The sequence below is a fragment of the Brachyhypopomus gauderio genome, chromosome 9 (assembly GCF_052324685.1).
Source record: "Brachyhypopomus gauderio isolate BG-103 chromosome 9, BGAUD_0.2, whole genome shotgun sequence".
In the NCBI taxonomy this organism is placed as follows: domain Eukaryota; kingdom Metazoa; phylum Chordata; class Actinopteri; order Gymnotiformes; family Hypopomidae; genus Brachyhypopomus; species Brachyhypopomus gauderio.
In genome coordinates, this window is record NC_135219.1 from 7608511 (window position 1) to 7633369 (window position 24859).

At 43.6% G+C, this 24859-nt stretch overlaps 2 protein-coding genes and 2 long non-coding RNA genes across 5 annotated transcripts in view; 1 reads left to right on the forward strand and 3 right to left on the reverse strand.

Moving 5' to 3' along the window:
* LOC143523658 (uncharacterized) overlaps positions 1-5211 on the reverse strand; it is a 5313-nt gene extending 102 nt beyond the window's left edge. The window contains exons 1-8 of the mRNA XM_077018212.1: positions 4535-5211; positions 4359-4445; positions 2656-4251; positions 2369-2569; positions 1770-2272; positions 1418-1671; positions 1050-1295; positions 1-880 (exon numbers count right to left, since the gene is read on the reverse strand). The exon at positions 1-880 is cut by the window's left edge and continues 102 nt beyond it. Coding sequence (XP_076874327.1) covers positions 127-880; positions 1050-1295; positions 1418-1671; positions 1770-2272; positions 2369-2569; positions 2656-4251; positions 4359-4445; positions 4535-4886 — 3993 coding nt within the window. The 5' untranslated portion in view covers positions 4887-5211 and the 3' untranslated portion in view covers positions 1-126. The remainder of the gene's footprint in view (positions 881-1049; positions 1296-1417; positions 1672-1769; positions 2273-2368; positions 2570-2655; positions 4252-4358; positions 4446-4534) is intronic.
* A 4437-nt stretch (positions 5212-9648) lies between these two features.
* On the reverse strand, positions 9649-11505 carry LOC143522854 (zona pellucida sperm-binding protein 4-like). The gene is made up of 8 exons (XM_077016751.1): positions 11172-11505; positions 10881-11068; positions 10710-10807; positions 10488-10645; positions 10227-10419; positions 9990-10137; positions 9846-9921; positions 9649-9769 (listed from the first exon to the last, which is right to left on the reverse strand). The coding sequence occupies exons 1-8, from the start codon at positions 11482-11484 to the stop codon at positions 9693-9695; spliced, it is 1251 nt and encodes a 416-aa protein (XP_076872866.1). The 5' UTR covers positions 11485-11505; the 3' UTR covers positions 9649-9692.
* A 6591-nt stretch (positions 11506-18096) lies between these two features.
* LOC143522857 (uncharacterized) lies at positions 18097-21754 on the forward strand. Of its 2 annotated transcripts, XR_013133154.1 has the most exons (5): positions 18097-18502; positions 19220-19281; positions 19378-19411; positions 19588-19784; positions 21424-21754. It is a non-coding gene; the product is annotated as an uncharacterized LOC143522857 (long non-coding RNA). The 2 variants fall into 2 exon arrangements; XR_013133155.1 differs by lacking the exon at positions 19220-19281.
* LOC143522858 (uncharacterized) lies at positions 19062-24688 on the reverse strand. The gene is made up of 2 exons (XR_013133156.1): positions 24585-24688; positions 19062-21138 (listed from the first exon to the last, which is right to left on the reverse strand). It is a non-coding gene; the product is annotated as an uncharacterized LOC143522858 (long non-coding RNA).
* Positions 24689-24859: the final 171 nt, after the last annotated feature.

Consider the following 24859-nt stretch of genomic DNA (forward strand, 5'->3'; position numbering starts at 1 on the left):
ATATATACAATTATTATATATACTATTATGCAGACACATAATTTTTATTTTGGGGCTTTCTTCTTTCCATAGCCCCGTGCTACCAGCATAGCCTTCCAATCCTCTAGTGACATGGTGTCAGTTTCTTCACAATACCAGTTGCCAAAGTACTGTTGATGTGTGGGGGGCTTCCTCTCTTTTTGGCATCTCCTGCAAATTATAGCGCTGGTGTGGCGAACATATTTGCGGGTCTTTATACCAGCCATCTCGTTTTTCAATTTCCGCTTCCGGTATTGCTGTCGTGTATGGCACATCTGACATCTGGGTCACTGCCAACGCACCCTGACTGGATCCAGCGGTAGCAGGCATAATGTGTGCCACTCCTTGGCTATGGCTGGCGGTAGCAGGCATAATGTGTGCCACTCCTTGGCTATGGCTGGCGGTAGCAGGCATAATGTGGCTGGCGGTAGCAGGCATAATGTGGCTGGCGGTAGCAGGCATAATGTGGCTGGCGGTAGCAGGCATAATGTGTGTCACTCCTTGTGCCACCACTTGGCTATGGCTGTCTGGACCAGGTCCTGGCACTACATACACCAAACAAAATCCAGGATCAGTAGGCATGCTGTAGGAGACACACTGGGGAGGTGCAGGCAGGTTCTGCTGAGGTGGAGCAGATGAAGCTGGACCTGATGTGAAGGTCAAACGTCTCTTCAACTTTGCCGTCCCTGCAGTGTCAGGGGGCAGGACAAAGACATGGGGGCTGTCTGTGGAGGGGTGAGAGGCAAGACTGTCCTTCTGGGGTGTGGACCGCTGTGTTGTAGGACCTGATACTGGTGCTTCTGGAGGCATGATGCCCTGATGAAGAACATCAGACTCCTGTGAACGAGTCCGCCTGCAGTACCTACATACACACACACACACACACACACACACACACACACACACAAAGAGTTCAGTTATTAAATTAAAAAGACATTTTAAGAAGAACATGGCTGTCAACAAATAAATCCCAATATTAATTAAATATAGTTAAATACATTTTTTTAACATCTGAAAATTGATTGACTCACCACTCTGACAGTGTGGTGGCATTCACTTCTGGTAGCTGGATGGTGGTCCCCTGCATCACATGTGCATTACTCAAGACGCACTCCCTGATGTGCTTGTAAGCACGACAGATGAGGGTCCACCTTCCAAACCTGACCCCACCGATGTTTTTCGGGTTTGGAAATGTAATACACAGCCGGACAAAGATTGCCTCCACAACTCTGTTGCAGTCTGGCCACTGTGCAGGGCTGTTTGCTCCAACAAAACACCTGGAAAAGAATAAAAAACACAATATACACAGATGATTATTAATTTGCCAACATAAACACTGCAAACCAGTGCATTTACACATAAACACTGTAAACCAGTGCATTTACGCATAACAGCTTACCGCCTTGTGGACTCCACGCCTGGAGCTACAATTTTCTTAGTGACCCTGAAGCGCCCCTTGTTCAAAGTGGCTTGATGACGTGGAGCATATACCATGCGCTGCTTATCATAGTCACTAAGAGCCTGCCAAAGGGTGATGATGTGGCTTGATTCTTCAAGCGACAAAGCAAAGCTGTGGTCCTTCAGGGTGACTAGGTAGTCTGCCAAGTTCTGCACAGCTCTATAGCCCTCAATGTTATCAGGTCCCACTGAGTCCTAAATGAAGAATCACAGTGATTAGATAAAGCAGGAAGCAGCATGTATACAAGCCTATCAGAGTCACCAATTAATGGAATGAACAGAAGAAATCTTACATCTTGGCTAGGGGAAGCCACAAGAGCAGAAGTCGGGTTGCTGTTTGAAGGAGCAGGTGGAGAGACCAGGGGAGCAGAGATGGAGACCGGAGGAGCAGAGATGGAGAACGGAGGAGCAGAGATGGAGAACGGAGGAGCAGAGATGGAGACCGGAGGAGCAGAGATGGAGACCGGAGGAGTAGAGATGGAGACCGGAGGAGTAGAGATGGAGACCGGAGGAGTAGAGATGGAGACCGGAGGAGCAGAGATGGAGACCGGAGGAGCAGAGATGGAGACCGGAGGAGCAAATGCAACACCACTGGAGGCATCAGAAGCAGATGGCACAGCAGGTGGTTCTGTTTCAAATGCTGGGACAGTTAAGTCCTCAAAATCCTGTGCCTCTTCAAAACCTTCATCTTCTGCCACGGTCACATCCTCAGTTTCAAGAGCCAAGATGACTAATTTATAGTCTTCCAGGGCACTGCCGGTCTGCTCGTATAAGTACTCCACACCTATGAGCTCTCCTGAAAGAAAAAATAAAAACAAGAAGCATAAATGTCCAGGCCAACAGTAACTGCTTTTTACTTTTTATTTCTCGGATCATGTAAATTTAGGCGTACCTGTATACTTTCGTGGCCCTGTGTAGTCCACCAGTGTTCTCCCCAGTACCTCCTGAGACAGCTGGTTGGCAGCATATTTAAGCAGGCCACTGTAGGAATGGGGCTGGTCTTTTCCTGCAGCTGCCAGTCTCCGGTCTTCATTCCACCTGGCAAGGCCATCCACCAGGTAAGCCTGGAAAAAAGTATCACTTGCCAAGGTCCCTGAAACATATTACACATTGAAATTGTTAGACTGGTTTTAGATAAGTAACTACATTAAAGGCTTTAACATATAGGTGGAAGCTTACCAGGAATGAACCTGTTCATATGCAGGTGAAAGGATTCCAGGGAAGTAGAACCTCTGGCACATCTGTACGTTGGCAGACTGTGGCCCCCCTTCAGGATGGTTCCCGTCTGCATGTACAGTTGTACACCCGGAGGGTCCTGGATGCAGGCAATGTGCTTTGTTTGGCTGCTCCAGATCTCGGCCATCCTCGCAGAGTTGATAAGGGGCACGCCAAGGGTGTTGCAGCCCTTCTCACCATCGTAGGACCGGATCAACTCTGTCACAAGTGCCTTGATGTCCTCACAGCTGCGAGTGGTCCTCTTGCAGTGCAGTGCCATCTCTGCTCTGGTGATGTTCGTCATCACACCTGCATCCGTGGGGTGCATCAACTTTGCCTCCAGCTCTGAGCGCTTGGCCTCCTTAAGCGCCTGGAGGTCAGACTCATCCCACATGAAAATACAGTGGCTCAGACTGTTCATGAAGCCTGCATAAAGCACATGGGAGTCAGTGGTGCAGCCAACCGCTATCCTCCTCATGTAGTGCCAGATGTCCAGTCGGATCTCCATGTCCTCCCATCCCTTAAACATGTTTCTGAGATGAGTGGCCCCGCAGCAGTCCCGGTCAACATACAGCACCTCTGGAGTTGACACACCAGCGTCTCGGTAGCGCTTCATGATGCCATCAATCATCTTGCCCAAGCCATAGCCTTCACTGGCCGTGAGCACAGACATGATGACTTGTCCGTGCTCGTTGCCAACGTTGGTGGCCCAAGCTGCTGTTGCGTGGCTCTGTCCTGCCAGCTTCCTCACAATTTTTTTTGTGGAGTCCATCTTTAGCACACGGCCAAACTGCGAGGTGATGGAGGCCTTTACCTCCTCTAGTCTGTTCAGGACATCCTGAGCATACACCTGCATCAGCCAGCGATGCTTTGGGACTTGGAGCAATGGTGGCAGATCCCCTAGAACAACAGGTGTGATGAGTCCAGACGATGCAGCTCTCACGAGTCTTTTGCAGTCTGTGAGGTACTGGACCTGTTTCTCCAGCCAGGCCTCCGAGTGCTGCTCCTCCATCTGCTTCTGGAGCTGACTGCTGCTGTTCCCCAAACCCCTCTGACGCATCTGCCGCACTACTTGTATGTCACATGCCAGCTTGGAGGTGAGGAAGCAGGGAAACTGGACACGATGGCCAATGTCCAGCTGACAGACAATGTTGTGGCTCCAGCTGATCACCTTCCTCTTGCAGCTCTTACAGGCAAGGTATTCTGCTGCCATGAAGTAGGAGCTGCTGATACCAACCACCTGCCTGATCCTCTGATGCACTCCAGCAGACGTGAGCTCCTCCTTGCCACAGTCAGGATGGGGGCAGAACAGCCGCACATGCCAAAGCTTCCTCGGCATCCAAAGAAACAAGGCGTGTCCAAAGTACCTCTCCATTGCTGGCACACCACTGGGAGTTAGTGAAGGCTGAGGGGGGTGCCACCACATCTTGTCCACTTTCGTATGGTCCAACTCTGGTTGTCCATTTCGTGACCACTTGAAAAGTGCCTTGGAAATCCACTGCTGATCTACAATAGGAAGAGCAGGTTTCCATCCAGCAGGGAGGCAAATTCTGCTCTGCACTGAACAGATGAAAGCAAAAGAAAGGGGGAAAAATAATCATGAATCACATTTGTAATGAGTAATGAGCCACATAATACAATATTGATAAAAAATAAATAAATCTTACCTGTCAGTTCTGATTCCACCTGCTCAGCAGCCGTCACCAGTTCACTGTCGTCCATGTGAGTGGGTTCAAAGGAAGGGAGGGACACAGCTGGAATGGGTGATAAAACACATGATCAAATAAATAGGTTGCTTTTATGTCCATGGTAAATTCTAGGAGTTCATTATTCATACACTTACAAGGTTTGAACTTGGAGGGTGAAATGAGCCTCTTCACTGTCTTTTCTAGGCTCTTTGTGCTACTGCCTCTCCCAACCAACAAAGTGCGCAGGGAAGAGACTGAAGCCACTGAAGGCTGGCAGGAGTCAGAGGACTGGACAGGCTCAGACAGCTGACTGCTAGAGGACTCAGTGCTGGTGCAGGCTTGCATGGGGTCAGTAGACAGCGGACTGATGTTGGGCTCAGTGCAGGTGCAGGGCAGGGAAGCAGACTGAGTGCTGCTACAAGACATCTTCTCTGTCTTGATCCGGACGGCATATCGGCCCTCTTGTAAACATTCAACATATGAACAGAATGCCTTCGTTTTCCGCATGGTTAACGGAATCTTTCCCCTGTGAAGACTCCTTCTTCATATCAGCAACAAGATATCTGGCGTAACCCAGAGCGTTTTCAGCCACCCACTTGAAGGTCTGACCCCTGAAAACTCCAAACTGAAGCTCATGCTGACCCAGCACGTGGACAGCATTGCCTGGATCTCCACCTGAGCACAACACTGCCCTTCTTGCAGAATCCTTGACCTTTTCAAGAGAAATGGCCCTGGCCGGGGGCATCTTTTTATTGGCTTCCTTTACACATAGGGCAGCCTGGGAGTAACACAGATTGGGACTGCCATCAGCTTTTTTCCTGAATTTGGGCTCCATGGTCTGTGAATAGAGTATTGTTAAATAGTAATAATTATTATTTATTATGAAGTATTATTAGAACATGTAAAAGTGTAAAAACAAATAATTCAGAGAATAAATGAATAAATAAAACATGTCCATGAACATTTAAGCATCACATTTCAAATATTACACGTCGTGGATCAACCCTCAATTCTCTCCAGATTTTTATACATCGCTCTTTGGTTTTTTGCTAGTGGGATTTTTTTTATATTGTAGGAGATGCGGAACCTGTCAGCAAAGCTACTGTATGTCGGTCTGTCCGAAAAGTTTGTCTGGCATTAAAACGGCTAGTGCCCAGTTTTGTTGTGTTTCCAGGGCATAAGCCAGTTATGGACATCAAAGAAGAATTCTACAGCATCATAGGTTTGTCTTTAATTCACATGGACAATAAAGAAAAGCAAAGGAGACAATATATAACAAACTTCATTCAATTTACATTTTAAGGATTTGCTAGAGTGATTGATGGAACCCACATATGCTACCTATTAAAGCACCATTAAAACATAAAGAGTGATCAGCTTAATAGCAATTCATTGCAAAGTCAATATTTGCCTAGAAAATTAACTTTATACCCCAAAACACATTTCAACTTCATTGCAGCCCTGCCTTAAAAGGACCAGCTAACATCGTTTCAGTGATTGCTCCATTAACACAGGTGTGGGTGTTGATGAGGACAGGGCTGGAGATCAATCTGTCATGATTAAGTAAGAACGACACCACTGGACACTTTAAAATGAGGCTGGTGCTTGGCATCATTGTTTCTCTTCTGTTAACTATGGTTATCTATAAAGAAACATGTGCAGTCCTCATTGCACTGCACAACAATGGCCTAATAGGGAAGAGCATCGCAGCTAGAAAGATTCCACCTCAGTCAACAATCTATTGCATCATCAAGAACTTCAAGGAGAGAGGTTCCATTGTTGCCAAAAAAGCTCCAGGGCGCCCAAGAAAGACCAGCAAGCGCCAGGATCGTGCTACCAGCAGTGCAGAGCTTGCTCAGGAATGGCAACAGGCAGGTGTGAGTGCATCTGCACACACTGTGAGGCGGAGACTCTTGGAGCAAAGCCTGGTCTCAAGGAGGGCAGCAAACAGTGGTGTAGTCCTAAAAAAATAAGTGGGGGGTCGCTTTTAGTGTGGCGGTGTAGCGGGGGGGTGGCGATCGTAAGCTGTTGAGCGGGGGGGGATGTGGCGATCGATCGCCAAAAGTTGAAACGTAACGTTTGACGTAACAGTCTCTGCAAGAGCAACATCCAGTTAAAATAAGTGGGGGTCGCTGTTCCCCCGCTACACACTCCCACTACACCACTGGAGGGGATGCATCCCCCCTGTTAAAATAAGTGGGGGGTCGGCGACCCCCTCCCCCCCACTACACCCCTGGCAGCAAAAAAGCCACTTCTCTCCAGAAAAAAACATCAGGCACAGGGAGGGGAGTGGACTGCTGAGGACTGGGGAAAAGTCATTTTCTCTGATGAATCCCCTTTCTGATTGTTTGGGACATCTGGACGACATTCAGAGAAGACGAGGTGAGCGCTACCACCAGTCTTCTCATGTCAACTGTAAAGCATCCTGAAACCTGCCTAAAAATACAGCTATGAAAAAAGAATGGTACCAGAATATCCTCAGAGAGCAACTTCTCCCAACCATCCAAGAGCAGTTTGGTGATCAACAATGCCTTTTCCAGCATGATGGAGCACCTTGCCATAAAGTAAAGGTGATAACTAAATGGCTCAGGGAACAAAACAGATTTTGGGTCCATGGCCTGCAAACTCCCCAGACCTTAATCCCATTGAGAACTTGGTCAATCATCAAGAGACGGGTGGACAAACAAAAACCTACACATTCTGACAAAATGCAAGCATTGATTGTGCAAGAATGGACTGCCATCAGTCAGGATTTGGTCCAGAAGTTGATTGAGAGCATGCCACGGAGAATTGCAGAGGTCCTGAAGAAGGGTCAACACTGCAAATATTGACTTGCTGCATTAACTCATTCTAACTGTCAAAAGCTTTTGATACTCATATGATTGCAATTATATTTCTGTATGTGATAAAAACATCTGACAAACACAAAAACCAGAGGGCAGCAGATCATGTGAAAGTGTCGTCATTCTCAAAACCTTTGGCCATGACTGTACAGGTACTAACCTTTAACCCTTTAATGAATGTACTTATCTTTTAATGGTAACAAAAAACGTAGCTATTGTAACATCAAGTTCATATGTGATGCTTCCCACCTTATCACAAATGTTGAAGCCAGATGGCAAGGATCCATGCATTATTCCACACTGTACAACAAATTTGAACAGGGTAGGCCTGTGGTAGTTTTGTTAGTTGTTCACATGCAGTGTAATAGTTAAATCATTGCAAACCCTAGTGCGATTATAGGACACTATGATGGCCTCCTTCATGGAGACAGAGGGTATCCCTGCCTGTCCTATAGGCCTACCTTCTGACTCCCTATTCAGATCCTGCACCTGGACCACATTCCCAATACAATCAGGCTCACAGCAAAACCAGTGCAAGAATTGAAATGATCCTAGGAATCCTTGAGGCCAGGTTCCAGTGCCTGAAGGGGCTCAGAGTTACCCCTGAGAGGGCGTGCCACATAATGGCATTACACAACATTGCAACCATACAGGGAGAGCGGCAGTCTACCATCTCATCTCGAAAACATGCCCACAGACGAGGACTTTACATGCATGTGGGTAACAGATGGTAGAGTTGTCACTGCTTTTCACATTAAATCATGCACCACCACCACCCACCCCACCATCCATCCTGTAACCTTTTTAATAAACATTAGTCAAATTCACTTTTTCATTATTTCATTTTTCCTGTAAATAAACATTTTAGAATACATTTTAAGAATAAGTTATGTACAGCCATACCACTTTGTACTACATTTATGCTGTCCTCACTAAAGGTTGTTGCAGTCAACGTATATTTAGCTATACAGCTAGCTTAACATTATATTCCCCAGCCATGCATCCTCCAAGGAACAGACACGTTGAATTTGACAGGATTTAATGCAGGAAAATAGGTCATTTGTAAAACTGCAAAAAAGGATGCAAAATACAAACTGGTAAGTATCTGAGTAAATACTAAGTAAACAATGCTTTAACAACTAAAAACACCAATACACCTATATGAACCAACTGACTATTGACTATTCCCAAAAGCTGTACTCAACTCTCAACATAAACACGTTAATATTAGTGTAAAGAGTAAAACTTAAGACAAAGCAGTTTCGTGGGCTTTAAGGCAAAGGATTAAAACGATTGCAGAGCTGAGCTGGTCATGCCAAGAGTCCACAGAGAAACAAAGGCGTTCTTGACACTAATTCCTGTTCAATTAAGTTATCTGCAATCACTAGGTGGGGCTAAAGAGTATACAAAATAACCACTCCAACGAATCCAATACAACATTCCTAAACTTCATTTTTATCTGATGCCATTCACATCACTAATTCCAGGTCTGATCAGAGTAAGTGTTCAATTAAAATTTAAAACTCAACAGTATTATAATATAATAAAATAATCGCACCCTTCTGCTAAATATAAAAATATAATTTTCACTCACATTAACTGTTGGCAATTTGACATGCTGACTGCCTTTCTCTAGCAGCTACTGCATTACATTTAATATCCAGTGCTTAATTTGTAAATCAAACGATGCCGGAATGCAAACAGCAGACAACATAAAATGTTACCGGATCGAGGCAGAAAGTTACCGAAACGCACACTTCAAAATTAGAGTTTGCAGATCCTTTTCCGGCAGGATCCGGCTCAAATTAAGCCCCGATATCTAAATATTCTGCATATGCAGTCATTAATACTTCAAGCTACAGTGGTCTTAAATACAATGCTCAGCTAATTTTCACATTCAAGTCAATGATAAATTCCATTTATCTGCATTTCATTAAGAACGTCTTGTATAGTTATGCATGAACGCGCTTCTGTCCGAGTCAACCTACTAAAGTTGAGCAACCCAGATTACTACTCCGATCAGCAGTTTTAGAACCGAAAACTCTTGAGTATGTCAGATCGGGGTAAGACAACTCCGAGTTCATGGTTAAGTTTAGAGTTTGTTAAACCCGCTTTCTGGAACACCCCCCTGGTGACACTCTGAACCAACCATCTGCTTGCATAAATGAAATCAAGCTTTGGCTGGCTAAAATTTTTCCAGCTAAATGAGTGCAAGACGGAGGCTATTCTATTCAGCCCCTCAGTAAATACCCAACCCACTAGTGACCCAAGAAAATTAGGAGCTGATCCAAATTAAAAAAAAAAAAAAAAAATTGTCAAATAAAGACCTATTGCCAAGCTTTAGACAGCATTGACAATCCATAATGCTATGCAAGCCATAGACCATTAGTGGCAACTGGATGAGAGATATTCCAAACCGAATCTCCTTTAGAGTTTTGGTATCAAAATTTATTCCAAAGAAAATACATATTTAGACCAATAAAATCACTTCGCCACTGGAAGCCACAGCATCTGGATAAGTCTCCTCCAGATGTGAAACCTCTCTCCCTGAAACACAGATGCACAGATTGGGGGGAGGGGGGAAATGGGGATACACAGGGGGTCCACGCAGAAGGAAACTCACTTTGTCGAGTGCATCTTTTTTCACAGGAGTCCACTGGTGTTGGATGGCACACTGACGTACTACAGTGGATAAACACCTAGAAGAAGAAAGTACACATTACATCAAAAGCAGAGCAAACAGGTCAACAGTAATGAAATTCCCTACCCTTTCTGTCAGAGGGACCATTGATGCAGCGTCCACAAAGGTAAACATCTTTAAAACAAAGCGCTTGTAATGGGTAGGGAACGGAAGGCTAGAAGACCCATTCACTGGAATGAGAGTGGTCAGGTAACGGTCATCCCAATAAGGGCACCTACAGACCAAAACAGAATCAGACCAAAAGTTAAAAATGAATGAATAAACCCACACCCTCATGAAAAGGGGCAAGCTAGCGTCACTCACCCATTAACCAAGAGATCCCACTGGGGTAGACTGAGTGGGTCAGGATTGGATGTTGCCCAGCAGTGTCTCAGATTCAAGACAATACTGGGATCAGTCCGATCCAAGATGCGCAGCTCTACATAAACAGGCTCCTGCAGAGCTTTTGTAATTGGGTAGTCAGCCTCTTCATAAAAGGAGGAGAATGCCACATCTCCTGCAAATGCAATAAAGTTCACACCCAACTAGACACTCCATGGCAAACTCGAAGTATTATAAGCCTACCCTTAACACATCCCTCAGACGAACAGTTTCCATTGGCTAATCTAAGCTCCACTTGCAGAGGTCCAGGAACAACAACTGGTTCAGGCTGAGGAGAATCACGGAGCTCCACAACCAATGCTTCAACTGCAGTTCTGGAGTACCTACACTGGAAGAGAAGTCTAACAAAGAGGCATTGTCAATAGAGAATTCTGGTCAAATGCAGCCAAAAGACTATGCACTTACTCAAACTGGCTGTCCCTTGTAATAGCACCAAGGGGCCCAACCCCCACCTCATAAGTTGAGATCATTGCATTTTCATAGACCAAATAATCATCTTCCACCTATGAAAGACAACAATCATGGTTCACCATTTCAAGACAACAACTAAGCATTATACCATCCCCAAGTACTTACAGTCATCCTTGTTCCACAAGCTGTGACGGGGAATTGATAAATGATAAAGGCAGCTGTGGCTTCAACAGGTCTACATGATGCCTCATCATGACCCAATAGATAGACGGAATCCAAGCTTAGTTGAGGTAGAGTGGTAGCTCTAGCCACAACCACTACAAACTGGCCATCTCTAATACACTGGACAGTCACTAGTAGCATGTGGGTAGGGGAGGGGGAGGGAGTATTTTGGCTTAGTTACCAAATTGGTCAGTCTTAAGGTGCATGTCATTAGTACTGACAAAAAGTGCTTACCTGCTTTCCCATAGTAGCAAAGATGCCCATCAAAGCAGCAGTTTATGGACTCACAGTCAACAGCACTAATGTTTTGCTGGCCACACAGCACTTTATCATGGTCATCAACCACACATCTCTGTGAAGGCTGTGCATAAAGGCTCACTAGCTGTAGTTGAGAATTACCAGATGGGTGAGCTTCATCTAATTCTGGAAATAAAGCTCTAGGCCCCAGACCTGGAAATCTCTGCTGTGCAGGAAGCGCATAGCATAAAAAATAAAGCCAGTTACACAGCACCAGTAAGTGACCCACTTTCCAGAACCCTTCCATCATGCATACCTACACTTTGAACACCTTTTGATGTTATTTATATTGTTAATGAATCCACTGTTATTATAGCTCCACCCCTACTTCATTTACCAATAATCACTTTTTAGCTAATTACTGTGTGACGTGTGAACTGAACCTGGTCAAAGGTGTTAATCACCCAGGACTGGAAGGCTATTAATGATAAATGGAGACGGTGGGCTTATCGGAACTGGTTAAAAGTCAGTTTGGTATGAATAGCCGTATGATATTGAGAATTCAATTAAATTAAAGTAAAGCTGTTGTTCATCTTATATGCAAGTAGTGATCCCTAGTGATGGGCAAATGAAGCCTCTTGAAGCAATGAAGCTTTCCAACCCTTTGCTTTGCAAAAAGGTTCATTACTCAAGGCTTCATTCATCACTCACTAGTGACATCTGCTGGTGAAACTGTAACAGCCTCGTCATTCAGTTGGATCATACTTTCAAAAATTTGTAAATGCAATATTGTCACAAAGTTTCCATCAAACTCATGTTTAGTAACAGGAGAATCAATTAAATCATACTTAATTGTCATGTTTTAATTATTAAAATGATTTGTAGCCAATCTAATCCTTGACCATTAGTGGTTGTGTTGGGTTTTCTTGTATATCATGAACGTATTTGACAATGAAGATATGTTGTACTTTACTATATTGGGAATTGAGTGGTTGTTGAGGCAGACTGAATATTTTGAGTTAGAAACTGATTTAAAAAAAAACAAAATGTGTTTTAAATAATTGCTTCTTGGGGGTTCTAGATCTGGTTTGGTAGTCATGGCCTGGTGGTTAGGGAAGGGAAGTGGTTATGGAACTGGTCTTGTAACCGGAGGGTCGTGGGTTCGATTCCCAGACCTGAGGCCATGACTGAGGCGCCCCTTAACCCTCAATTGTTCACTTATATAAAAATGAGATAAAATGTAAGTCGCTCTGGATAAGGGCGTCTGCCAAATGTAAAATGTTTTTAACATTACAAATAAGGTTTGCCTCTTCCAATGGTTTTTAGTCTGTTTTTGATGTGTGAATCTGATGTACATCCTGATCAAACAAAAAGAATTTAGAACGTTCCAGATTTTAAATTTAACCACCTTCTACAACACGAAGCAACAGGGTTCATAGCGCTTTTATTTTGAAAAACGATACGCAAAATGAAGCAATGACGTGGCCGATGTAATGCGAGGCCTCGTTTGTTGCTGATCACGTGATTTTGCTCAATCTAACACAAGCTCCGAAGCGGGGCTTCATCGGACACGCCCCTTTTTACTCGGTACACGCTTCGAAGCCTAGCTTCAGATGTCCCATCACTAGTGATCCCAAGCAGAGGGGTATTCCAGAAAGCAGGTTTAACAAACTCTAAACCTAACCCTGAACTCTGAGTTGTCTTACCCCGTTCTGACATACTCAAGAGTTTTCTGTTCCAAAACGGCTGATCGGAGTTAAAGTAATCAGGGTCGATCAACTCTGAGTATGTGGACCCAGACAGAAGCGCGTCAACGCGAAACTATGAAAGGTGTTCCTGTTTTGTGGGTGACAAGGCCCTCACCGGCGTGGTGGATCCCAATGTGGGTGATTTGGATTTTACACAAAGTATCTATTTCTATAAGTCAGTGCTGATTGGACATGTCATAAAATATTGTGTTTTCATACTGGTTACATAAGAATAAAAAGTCTGTCATTTTTGTTTTTACACATTTTATTTTCCTTTCAGGGACTGAAACCAGAAAGGACACGCAGTCTCAGCCTGCTGCCACAGACGTGGGATGCTCCTCCAGCGTCCCTGGTACATCTGGTGTCATGGAGACCTCCAGCACGCCCCACAAGTGGTCTGCATGTGAAGTCCAGGAAGTTTTAAATGAATACCATACTGAGATTAGTGTCAAGCCCATTTCTCCTGTGCACTCTGACATGGTTTGCGTTTCTGCAAAGGTGGCCCAAGCCCACCTGACTCTGACAGTAGTCACAATTCAAGACAAGTGCCTAGCTCTGAACATGCCTCCTTAGCTCAAGTCGTTGAGATGTTGGAGAAACTTCTGAGGCGTGATGTCAGTGCAGCACATTCAGGCCCTGTGAGGAGGACTCCCACCAGGCTGCCCAGAATTCATGGTTTTGACAAGACCCCCTGCTCAATTTGTAACGATGCTCTTCATTCTGCCCTTTCTCATTACCGGGAACAAAAACTGTGTTTCCAGTGCCATTCAGCAGGTCACACACGCCGCAACTGCCCTGATGGGACGAGAACAGCCACGGAGTACCAGGGAAACTAGACAGTCTGCACTTATGGGAGGGCAGCGCAGACGAAGAAAGTGAACCTCCCAGTGACTTAGTGAGTAGCACTGGAGTAGAACATTATGAGTCTCTTTGTGAGTTTTACAGTGGCAAGGTGCCCCCATCCAAGACTGTTGTTTTTTTTGGGATCACAAATGGTAGCAAAGACTGATAGCTTGTTCTATACATCTGTGTCAGTTTGCCATGGCCCCACATTCAGGGCAATGATAGATAGTGGATCGATGGCCTGTACTATAAGTGAGGCTGCAGAGGCGAGTCTTTTACATAACTGTCCTGATTTGAGGAAGGCTGAATCTGAGAACATCATTATTGTTGGCTGTGGGGGCCATCGCGTTGCCCCTAAGGGCACATATGATCTTGAGGTTGATGTTTATGGATGTAGGATGATTATTCCAGTTTTAGTTGTGCCTGGCCAAACCGAACAGATGATCTTGGGCAGTAACGGCATTAAATATTTGTTGACTTTGATGAGGGAAACCGATGGTTATTGGAGACTGATGTCCCTGCCCACTGAAGGTCAGGATAGTGATCTTTGCCAGTTTATGTCATTACTCTCCAACACAGACAGATGGAGAGGTAGTTCTGTCCCAGACAGATTGGGCACAGTTAAAGTTGGGAGGAGTGTAGTGCTTGAACCAGAGAGTGAACATCTTGTTTGGGGTAGGTTGCCTGACTCTTCAGCAATGTCAGTGGGCAGCACAGTGATTGTCGAGCCAACGTTGTCTAAAGCCAGGCCTAAGCACATACTCGTTGGCACGGTTGTCACACCTATGTGGGGAGATCGGTACGTTCCAGTTAAAGTAATCAACCAAACTAGTCATACTGTGGTCTTGAAGAGAAATGCAAAGATTGCAGATGTCTCTCCCTGTATTGCAGTGGAAGATTTGTTCACAGGGGATGAAGTCCAGTGCAACACACAAAGTATGGAGACCTTGGATGTGCAGCCTAGGTCAGAGGAGGACATGGCGCACGTTCTTGAGACACTAGGCCTCCAAGACTTAGACTTGAAGTCGTGTGAAGTCCCCTTGCAATGGAAATGCAAATTGCTACAAGTCATTGAGCAATATGAAAAAGTATTTTCTAGAAACAAGTTGGATTGTGGCAAGGCTGAGGGCTTTGTACATCGCATTCACCTGTTCGACAGTAAGCCATTTCGTCTGCCCTATCGGCGCGTTCCCCCGAGTCATTACTCCAAGTTGAGAACTGCATTAAACGAAATGGAAAAAAAGGGCATTATACAGAAGTCACGTAGTGAATATGCCTCACCGCTTGTTTTGGTGTGGAAAAAGAATGGCGATATCAGGATATGCACTGACTTCAGGTGGCTTAATGCTAGGACTGTGAGAGATGCCCACCCACTACTTCATCAAGCAGATGCCTTAGCTGCGCTTGGCGAGAACGCATTTTTCTCCACCATGGATCTGACATCAGGCTTTTATAATGTCCCTCTGCATGAGGAGGACAGGAAGTATACTGCTTTTTCATCTCCTTTTGGGCTTCATGAGTATACTCGTCTTCCTCAGGGTCTCTGTAATAGCCCTGCCACGTTTATGCGCATGATGATGTCCATATTCGGTGATGAGAATTTCACAAGCCTGCTTTGTTACCTTGATGACCTTTTGGTGTTTGCGCCCACCGAGGAACTTGCGCTCCAGAGGCTACAAATGGTGTTCTCTCGTCTTGCTGTGCACAACCTCAAGCTTTCTCCAAAGAAATGCTATTTTCTCAGGAAGTCTGTGAGGTTTCTTGGCCACATTATATGTGAGGATGGTGTTCAAACAGATGCAGAGAAAGTTAGAGCCATTGATGACATCCAGGCATCCGATCTCATGGAGGCTGATATGAAAACACCTTCTGCAAAGAAAATCAGGTTGTTTTTAGGCATGGTGATATATTATCAGCACTTCATTGAGGCGTGCTCTGCAAAGGCCAGACCTCTGTTTAGACTCACAGCTGAGACAGCTACACATCACGATGGTAAGAGAAGCCGTGGCGCCAGGAGAAAAGCAGGGAATATTTCATTGTCTCCTGCAGACTGGTCTGTGGAGTGTCAGGAGGCTTTTGAGATGCTGAAACGGGACCTTGTGACCTGTGTCACTTTGGCTCATCCGAACTTCAGCGAGCCATTTATTTTAGCTGTAGATGCTTCCTTTGATGGTATTGGGGCAGTTCTCTCACAGATGCCACCCAATGGGAACATTGCACCAGTGGCATTTGCAAGCAAAACTCTCTCCAAGTCTCAGTTGAACTATCCAGCACATAGGCTGGAATTCCTGGCACTGAAATGGGCAATCAGTGACAAGTTCAGCCACTGGCTCAAAGGCAGACACTTTACGGTCTGGACAGACAATAACCCCCTCACATATATACTGACCAAGCCACGACTTGATGCATGTGAACAAAGGTGGGTGGCCAAACTAGCTTCGTACAGTTTTGACCTGAAGTACATTCCTGGCCCCAAAAACATTGTGGCCAATGCACTGAGCCGACAACCATTCGTACAGTCATGCGTTGGTCACTGACTTGTGTCAGAGCCTTATGAGTTTCTCCTCAGTGAAGTCAACGGCGTGAGTGGTGGAACAGTACAGAATGCTTTCAGGCTGTCCAACAATTGCCAGGCTGTTCAGGACATGAATCAGGGTCCAGCAGAGGAAGATTTGAATAGGGACACACCAGCAGTCTCAGGTGATTCTGTTGCATCTGATCAGATTTCCGCTCTCTTCAATGCACATAGTACTGGCGGTGTGAGCCAAGTGATGGGTATCAGGCCTGCAGCCATCCAGCTTCCAGGGGAGGATCATACTACTGCTGTTCCTCAGAGTCAACTTGTCACTCTACAAGAGCAAGATAGCACAATAAGTAGGGCCATGTCCTATGTGCAGAGACACAAGAGGCCTACCAGACGCGAGCGAGCTGTTGAACCTCGTAGTGTTACGCGCCTTCTTAAGTATTGGAATAAACTCACCATTCTGCATGGTATGTTGTATAAGGTGAAACGAGATCGCTATACCGACAAGAAACTTTTCCTGTTTGTAGTTCCTGACTCTTTGAAGAAGCAGGTTTTGCATGGCATTCATGATGCAGCAGGTCACCAAGGCCAATCTCGCACGCTGTCTCTAGCAAGGCAAAGATTTTTTTGGAATGGCATGGAGCACGACATTGTGAACCACGTTAAGACCTGTCCTCGATGCATTGTGAGTAAGACACCTGATACACACACTTGTGCACCACTCAAGAATATTGTGACTTCAGAGCCTATGGAACTTGTTTGCATAGATTTTTGGACTGCTGAGCAAGGCAATAGGCCTGTTGATGTCCTGGTTGTGACAGATCACTTTACCAAAATGGCCCATGCTTTTCCCTGCAAGAACCAATCTGCCAAACAAGTGGCGCGCCGCCTCTGGAATGACTTCTTTCTGATTTATGGATTTCCCAAGCGTATCCATTCTGACCAAGGAGCCAATTTTGAGAGCAAGCTCATACAAGAACTATTAGACGTCCTCAGAGAAAATTACAGGCGGAATTACCTACTGTTTTTCGCTGTACTCCTTGGTCGTCTGGTAATTTTAGTCCCGTCCGGATCCACATGTCTGAGTTTATACATGCAGACATCACCTCGCGTTTAATAAAACAGCTATATGTCCACTGCCACGCACCGTAGTTACACGTTGTGCGCGCGTTTTCACGGAGATCCACGTAAAGACAGCGGCGAGCGAAAATGGATTTACTGGATTTTTTAATGGATTTATTTTATTTTATTTAACGGATTTATTTAGCTATTTACATTCATTAGCGATTTTTTATAATGTGTTTTCTGTATTGGTTTAACAAAATAGCTTAACTTAAACGGAGATCTTAAATGCTGAACTGAACAGTAGTAAAGTTAAAAGTTAAAAAGGAATCATCAGAGTTGGCAGTGTGACATTATTAAACATGCTATCACGTGACAAGGCGATGTCATGTGACCGAGAAAGCCAAAAACTCACGGGTCCTCCTGTTTTTTCAATTGCTGTCCGGATGCAAGAGTTTTATCACTGAGTACAAGGGTGAAATATTTTTCACAGACGTCCCCCTGAAAAACTAATCCCGTCCGGATAGGGCTTTGTGACTTTTTCATGTTAAATGCATATATTTTTTGTTTTTGATGTTTTTTTTTTAATTCATGTAAATAATGTTTTTTACATTTTGATCTCAACTGCAAATATGAAAATTCTATGAGTGTAATCCTGCAGGAAATCTTTGATTGAAAGCTTAAATCATTGCGCTCTATTGTGTGAACTGCTTCTTCGGCGTGCTTTGATGAGCCAATTATAATAACCATGAAGTAACTAGACGTGAGAGCTGAGGATTGTCACCTAGGGCGGACCTCCATACTGAAATATGTCCATCTAGGCATACTACATAAGTGGAACCTTACAATTGAGTTAGCCTATGTTCGAACACGTACAACTTAAATGTTGTAAACTTTGGGCATTGACTTGAATTCAGTTTAGTGTTTTTACGTAGTATTATTTTTGAGTAGTATATAGGCTATACGTATGAATAGTGTTACCCAACGGAATGTAGCCTAGGAGAAATTCGTTTCTACGAAAAAAACGTTGGTGCACGGACTTTCGCAACTTTGACCGACTTCGTGGATTGGATGTTCGATTCGACATGAACAGTTTAAGCATAGCTGCACTGATACTTGTCACACTCGTATTCTACATTCAACTGCTCGAGGTACGACATTGCTTCAGTTTAAATAGTAATCCTTCACAGCTTTGTGTTTTTTATTTACGTTTTATGATAATGAATGTCACTAAATAGCCTACATTTTAAATAGGCTACATTCATATTTTCGTTATTCTTTAAGTGAACTGTAATCTGTAATAAATGCAATCTTCTAATTTAATAATATGATGTGCAGAAAGGCTTTTTTATCATACAAGTGGCTGTGGATTTAGTGGCTTTTGCAACCTGCAGAGTTTCTCTTTAGTTGAGTAATTTCATGTTTCTTATTCCTGCCAAATGCAATAAGATAGTTGTTCTCAAACCACTGTAAACTATTAAATCATCATGGGGTTTAATGCATGCTCTTTAGATTTCGCAAGAGCAGCTGGTACATTTACTGAGCTTGGATGGCGGTTTTTTTTTCAGTTTTGTATGCTTTAATCTGACTCAACACATGATATTCCAACCTCCTCTGTAACATGGTTGGGTATGTGCACGTATTTCTGCAATTGATATCTGCTACCCCATCTTTCACCTCATCTATAGTGATTTCAACATCTACGTGCCCTAATTTACACAACTCTACATGTTTATTTGCAAATCATCTTGACATTGGAAAGAAGCCCAGTGTATCCATTTGTCAACACTGGGAACCCTTTTAGTCACTTGATTGAGTGCACAAAGACAATCTGCAATCTAACAGGACGTATTCCCCTCCCTTTTCAGCATAATTACTCCTATGTCCCATTCATGGCAGTATGTGTCTACTGAGACCCCATTCTCCATAGGTTAGGTACATATGCTCAGAAGTAAACATATCCTGCTGGTAAGGGTCATGATATTGACCATGAACTTTTTTATCATTGTCATCTATGATGTTCCAGGCCATTGCCCTCTTAAATACGACCAATTCTGAAGGTAAAATACTTTTTTTTTGCTCATATAGCTGCTAAATACCCATCTAAGTACTCTTACTCTAACAGGGCAGTGCTTGATATACTAAATTAGTTATACAATTTAAATACATTGCATTAGTAATGTGACAGGCAGTTGAGGGGGTTGAAAACTATAAAGCATTATAATTGCTGTTGTAGTGATGCCATTTCATGAGGTGTGGGGTCGGAGTCTGTGTCATTCGCTGGAGAGGATGGTGGCAGTGGACCAGGAATACCCCGATGGTGTGGAGCACATCTTCAGGCCTGGCTGTGTGCCACTGCAGCGCTGCTCTGGGTGCTGCAACGACAAGAGACTACGGTGCTTCCGCACTGTCACAGCCAATATTACAATGCAGGTACAGTTTAAGCACATTACATTCTATTAGGTTGAGTGCATTTAGGTAGGCTATGAGCTCAGTTGTCCATCCAAATATACACTACTCACAAAAAGTTAGGGATATTTGGCTTTCAGATGAAGTTTATGGAAAATGTTCTACATTTTCCATAAATGTACTACAGTGATATATCATGAAAGCAGGGCATTTAAGAAGAAGCATGTTATCGTCATTTCCTCATCTCAAACTATTATTGAAGCATAACCAGCAGATGTGGGTATACCCCAGCAAAAAATGTCAAATGTCCCAATTTCACGTGCCCTTGAGCATCAATTACAGCTTGACAAAAACGACTAATGCTGTTCACACGTCGACGTATTGGTCTTTACATCCCACTCTTCTTGAAGGGCCCTCAAGTGTAATTGAGGTTCTGGGGTACAGAGTAATGAGCCTCTACACGGTGACTCAGCTGATCCTGTAGGTTTTATATGGAATTCAGGTGTGGAGAAAGTGCAGGTCACTCCATTTGAGGAGCCCCAGTCTCCAGCAGCCGTTCCTTAATGATGTGACCTCGATGAGCTGGAGCATGTCATCCATGAAGATGAAATTGGGCCTGTGTTGTTCCTAATTTCAACACACACAATTGTTGCAGAGGCACAATGACTGGATTAATGATGTTATTCAAGTAGTATGGGCTTGTCACAAAGCGTAGGGCAGCTCTGTATTGACTAGACACACCTGCCCACAACACCACCACCACCACCGAAGGCTCATCTGGTGAGATCAGATGTTGATGCAATGCAGTCTCCTTGACATCTCAAATATCATTGGTGGACATAAATTCTGTTCAGCATGAATCGACTTATCATTTAACAGCACTGAGGCCCACTAGGGCAATCATGGCCTGGTGGTTAGGGAATTGGTCTTGTGACCAGAGGGTCGTGGGTTCGATTCCCAGACCTAAGGCCATGACTGAGGTGCCCTTGAGCAAGGCACCTAACCCCAACTGCTCCCTGGGCGCCGGGCTAGGGCTGCCCACCGCTCTGGGCACGTGTGATCCACAGCCCCCTAATCACTAGTGTGTGTGTGTTCTGACTGCACAGATGGGTTAAAAGCGGAGGACAAATTTTGATTGGGGTGTAAAAATCACAATTGACAAAATATGGCACATTTCATTCATTTCACTGGTCCATCATCTAGTGTAAATGCTTGTGTAGTGTAAACATTTTTTGTGATCTGACATGGCACTTAGGTGCTTCTCACCTCCCTTAAATGTGCCTGGAGTTGTGTGGCATTCATCCTCTGGTTCTACAGGATGACGATGTTCTCAATGAAGCAGTTATCAGTTTGGGATGTGGCCAAATGGATCAAATACCTGTTGTGAATTTTGCTGTTAAGTTTTCCTTGTTAGAAAACATTACGTTGTGCATAAAGTACTGAAACAGTTGGACATGTGCATTTTTTTCCAAATGTTTAGTCACATTAAGTTCACCTGTGAAGGGTAATGTATTTAGGTTCATCCAGAAATTTCACCTGAAACCTCTCCCTATCTTTTTGTGAGTAGTGTGTGTGTGTGTGTGTGTGTGTGTGAAAGAGAGAGAGAGAGAATTCCACAGCAATATTACCAAAAGCTTCATTTTGTTGCTACCTCCTTTTTCAGCTAGTAAGGGTAAGCCCAACAGAGAGGACCAGACAGTATATTCAGCTTTCATTTCTAGAGCATCACACATGTGAGTGCAGGTATGGAAGCCGTGAATTCTTAAAAACAACTGTCTTGCTTTTAACTATTTTATTATTATAGCAACCTTTTTCATTAATCCGATTTTCTTGAGACCAAAACGAAATCATAGAAGATATCACAGGTATGTTTTTTTTCTCTCATTCAAATATTATTTATATTTTATCCATCTCATTAAAGTTCCTCTCCCATAGCACGCAGAGGTTAAGTACCCCATATGGCGGAAAAAAAGGGAAATCGATCAGCAAACTCTACCAAGTAAGTTCTGAACTGCCCTCTGCTGGACACCAGAGACATAAATTGGTTAAGTTGTCTAGGCCATATCGAAAGTGTAATAATAACCTATTGCTGAAGAAACCAAAGAAATACTCAAAACCTCATTATCAATAACAATATTTTGCAATAGATATGTTTTTAACGTTAAAATATATTTAAAACATTTTTCATTAAGGTTGTTAATACCACAATGTGTTTATTTCAATAATCAGTATACTTGGTTAGATTTCTTAAATAACCTAGAAATGTTAACTACCTGTAATTTATTTATTTTTTATTTTTTATTTGCTTGCTAATTCGGCTTTTCATCAAGTATTGTTCATTTGGTGCAGGTGGCATCCGCATCTTGGCTAGAAGGAACATTTTGATTTCCATTTTCATTCTTAAAACAAACACATAGCAGGAGGTTTGGTACCCAGAACTAGGGCTGCACGATTAATCGTATTTTTATCGTTATCGTGATGTGAAGTTTCACGATAAACACATCGAAAGAGCCACGATAACTCCTTGAATAACAGCAAACTCAAATTGCGTTATCCTCGTCCAGCAATAGAGGGAGCTATTCGCGCTGCAGACTATGATCACGTGACGTAAGTAGGCAAGAGGCAGTGTGAGGCAGAGTTGCCAGGTTCGCAGTTTTCACGCCAAATTGGGCTTGTTTGAAAATCCAGCCGCGGGTAAAAATTCTGGGGCCGCAGGGTGCGGTTTTTTGGGCTACTTTTGAGTTGGGCTACTGCGGAAGTTACAAGTCAACACTAAGAATCGATTGCGATATAATACTTAATTTGTCTCCATTTCACACTCGCAACCCCCACCCCGCCGACAACTTACACTCGCAGATTTTGTGCGGAAAACTTTTGTAGGACCTGGCAACCCTGGAGTGGGGTGAACACGCTCATCAGACACGCGATTTGGTTTAAGCCTGGTTTACACTTGATGCGGCGCGAGGGTCCGGGAGGCGAAAATAACGTAATCGCGGTGGCTTCGCCCGTGTGCAATTGCCTCGCGCGCTGTCGATTCACGAGGTCGTGCACCTCTCGAATTTTGTAAGTTCGCGCGCGCCGCGTCTCGGCGCAATGAGAACAGTCATGTTTGCAGGGTTCATACACCTATACAAGGTGGAATTCAAGCACTTGTACGTCACTTTCAAGGTCCATTTCAATAATTCCCAGCACGTTATTGAATTAAATATTTATACATATACTCTAAATGATTCGAAATAATTCGCTTTTTTATCACATTATTTAATGTTATTATTTATTTAAAGTTTGCGCGCGCCGCGTCTCGGCGCAATGAGAACAGTCATGTTTGCAGGGTTCATACACCTATACAAGGTGGAATTCAATTACTTGTATGTCACTTTCAATGTCCATTTCAATAATTCCCAGCACGTTATTGAATAAAATATTTATACATATACTCTAAATGATTCGAAATAATTCGCTTTTTTATCACATTATTTAATGTTATTATTTATTTAAAGTTCTCGCGCGCCGCGTCTCGGCGCAATGAGAACAGTCATGTTTGCAGGGTTCATACACCTATACAAGGTGGAATTCAAGCACTTGTACGTCACTTTCAAGGTCCATTTCAATAATTCCCAGCACGTTATTGAATTAAATATGTATACATATACTCTAAATGATTCGAAATAATTCGCTTTTTTATCACATTATTTAATGGATATTTATTTTCAAAACGCCCAATCTTAACGTCTTCACGTTCTCTCATGTTTCGTCCTGGAATTACAAGAGGCTTGTATATGTTAACATAATACAAGAGAATTGTTCAGTCAGACAGATATTTGTTGTGAAACGAAGTAGTTACAATTTCAAGCCTTTTCAAATACTTTAGCCTAAATTCCAGCACTTTTCAAACCTGAAACACAAAGCAACATTAAAATTGGTCAGGTAAAAGTTAATTCCCCTGTATTTGAGGGGTGTTTTTTCTATACTACTAGGCCTACATATCGTTTCGGACAACACTGCAAAGAATGTGACACGGCAAGATTAAACGCTTCCGCTGTTCGCGGAGGTTAACGAGGTGTGCGGAGTCGCTCACTCGTGAAAGTATAAACCTAGATTGAATCTATTGTTGAATAAACCTGCAAAATATTTGGAATTATTCTGGATTCATTACACAGTAAAAAACAAAACAAATTAACGTGCTGCTGTTCAGAGAGACACTACATTTCTGTATTTTAATCTTAATTTATCGTGGTTCACATCGATATCGGGATATCCAACAATGTTATCGCACATCGCAATTCTAGTCCATATCGTGCACCCCTACCCAGAACATGGATATACAAGCATTTTTGATGAAAACCATGATGAAAACCCCATCTGTCTCTAAGTCCCACTGGCAATGAAACATTCTCTGGGAAAACAGAGTTGGACACTGGTCACCCTATATGTTGTTTTTCCTGGCTAACCTCTCTGATGTGGTAGGCACTGTACTGGTAGCTCAAATAACAAACTTCAAGACAAGATACTACAAGGCTCTGTGTAATGTTCAGAAGTTAATTTGTCTGTCTGATAGCATTCAGTATGTTTATTAACCTCTGGGGTTATTTGCAGTACTGCCTTGTGCAACACTGGGGAAAGTATAGTCCACTTACGTAGTAAGTTTGAAATAAAGCTACGTTGTACCCGAGTGTGACGACATGAGTATGTTCTTGTAAAAAGTCAAAACAATGAAAGATTTCATGCACGTTTTAACATTTTCAATGGGATTAAATAATGTCAAGGAATAGTAATGAGTAGGCCAGTCCTGTTTTTACCTCCAAAGGTTAAATAAAGACTCACTTTGGAACTGTTATGTAATGCAAATGTAGTTAACTTATCCGCGTTTTTAGTCTCCCTGCGTGTCGTCAGCGGCGCCACTATGCGGTTGAACAACATGTACTCGGTTCGCTCCCCGTTTGGCGAGAGGTCACGTTTCTGAGCGTAATGTCGGTGGTTCCGACCAATCGGAAACGATGACGGGTTTTAGTGGGCGGTCACAGCCAACCGAAGACGTTGACGTATGTTGTTTCTACGAGTAGCTCATGACAGACACTCCTTATTTCCACCAAGAAAGG

Coding starts and splice junctions, on each gene's coding strand:
- LOC143522854 (XM_077016751.1), bottom strand. CDS start 11,484: ATGATGGAAGGGTTCTGGAAAGTGGGTCACTTACTGGTGCTGTGTAAC. Junction 10,420..10,487: donor GTCTGAGGGATGTGTTAAGG/GTAGGCTTATAA, acceptor TTGCATTTGCAG/GAGATGTGGCATTCTCCTCC. Junction 10,138..10,226: donor TGGGATCTCTTGGTTAATGG/GTGAGTGACGCT, acceptor TTTGGTCTGTAG/GTGCCCTTATTGGGATGACC.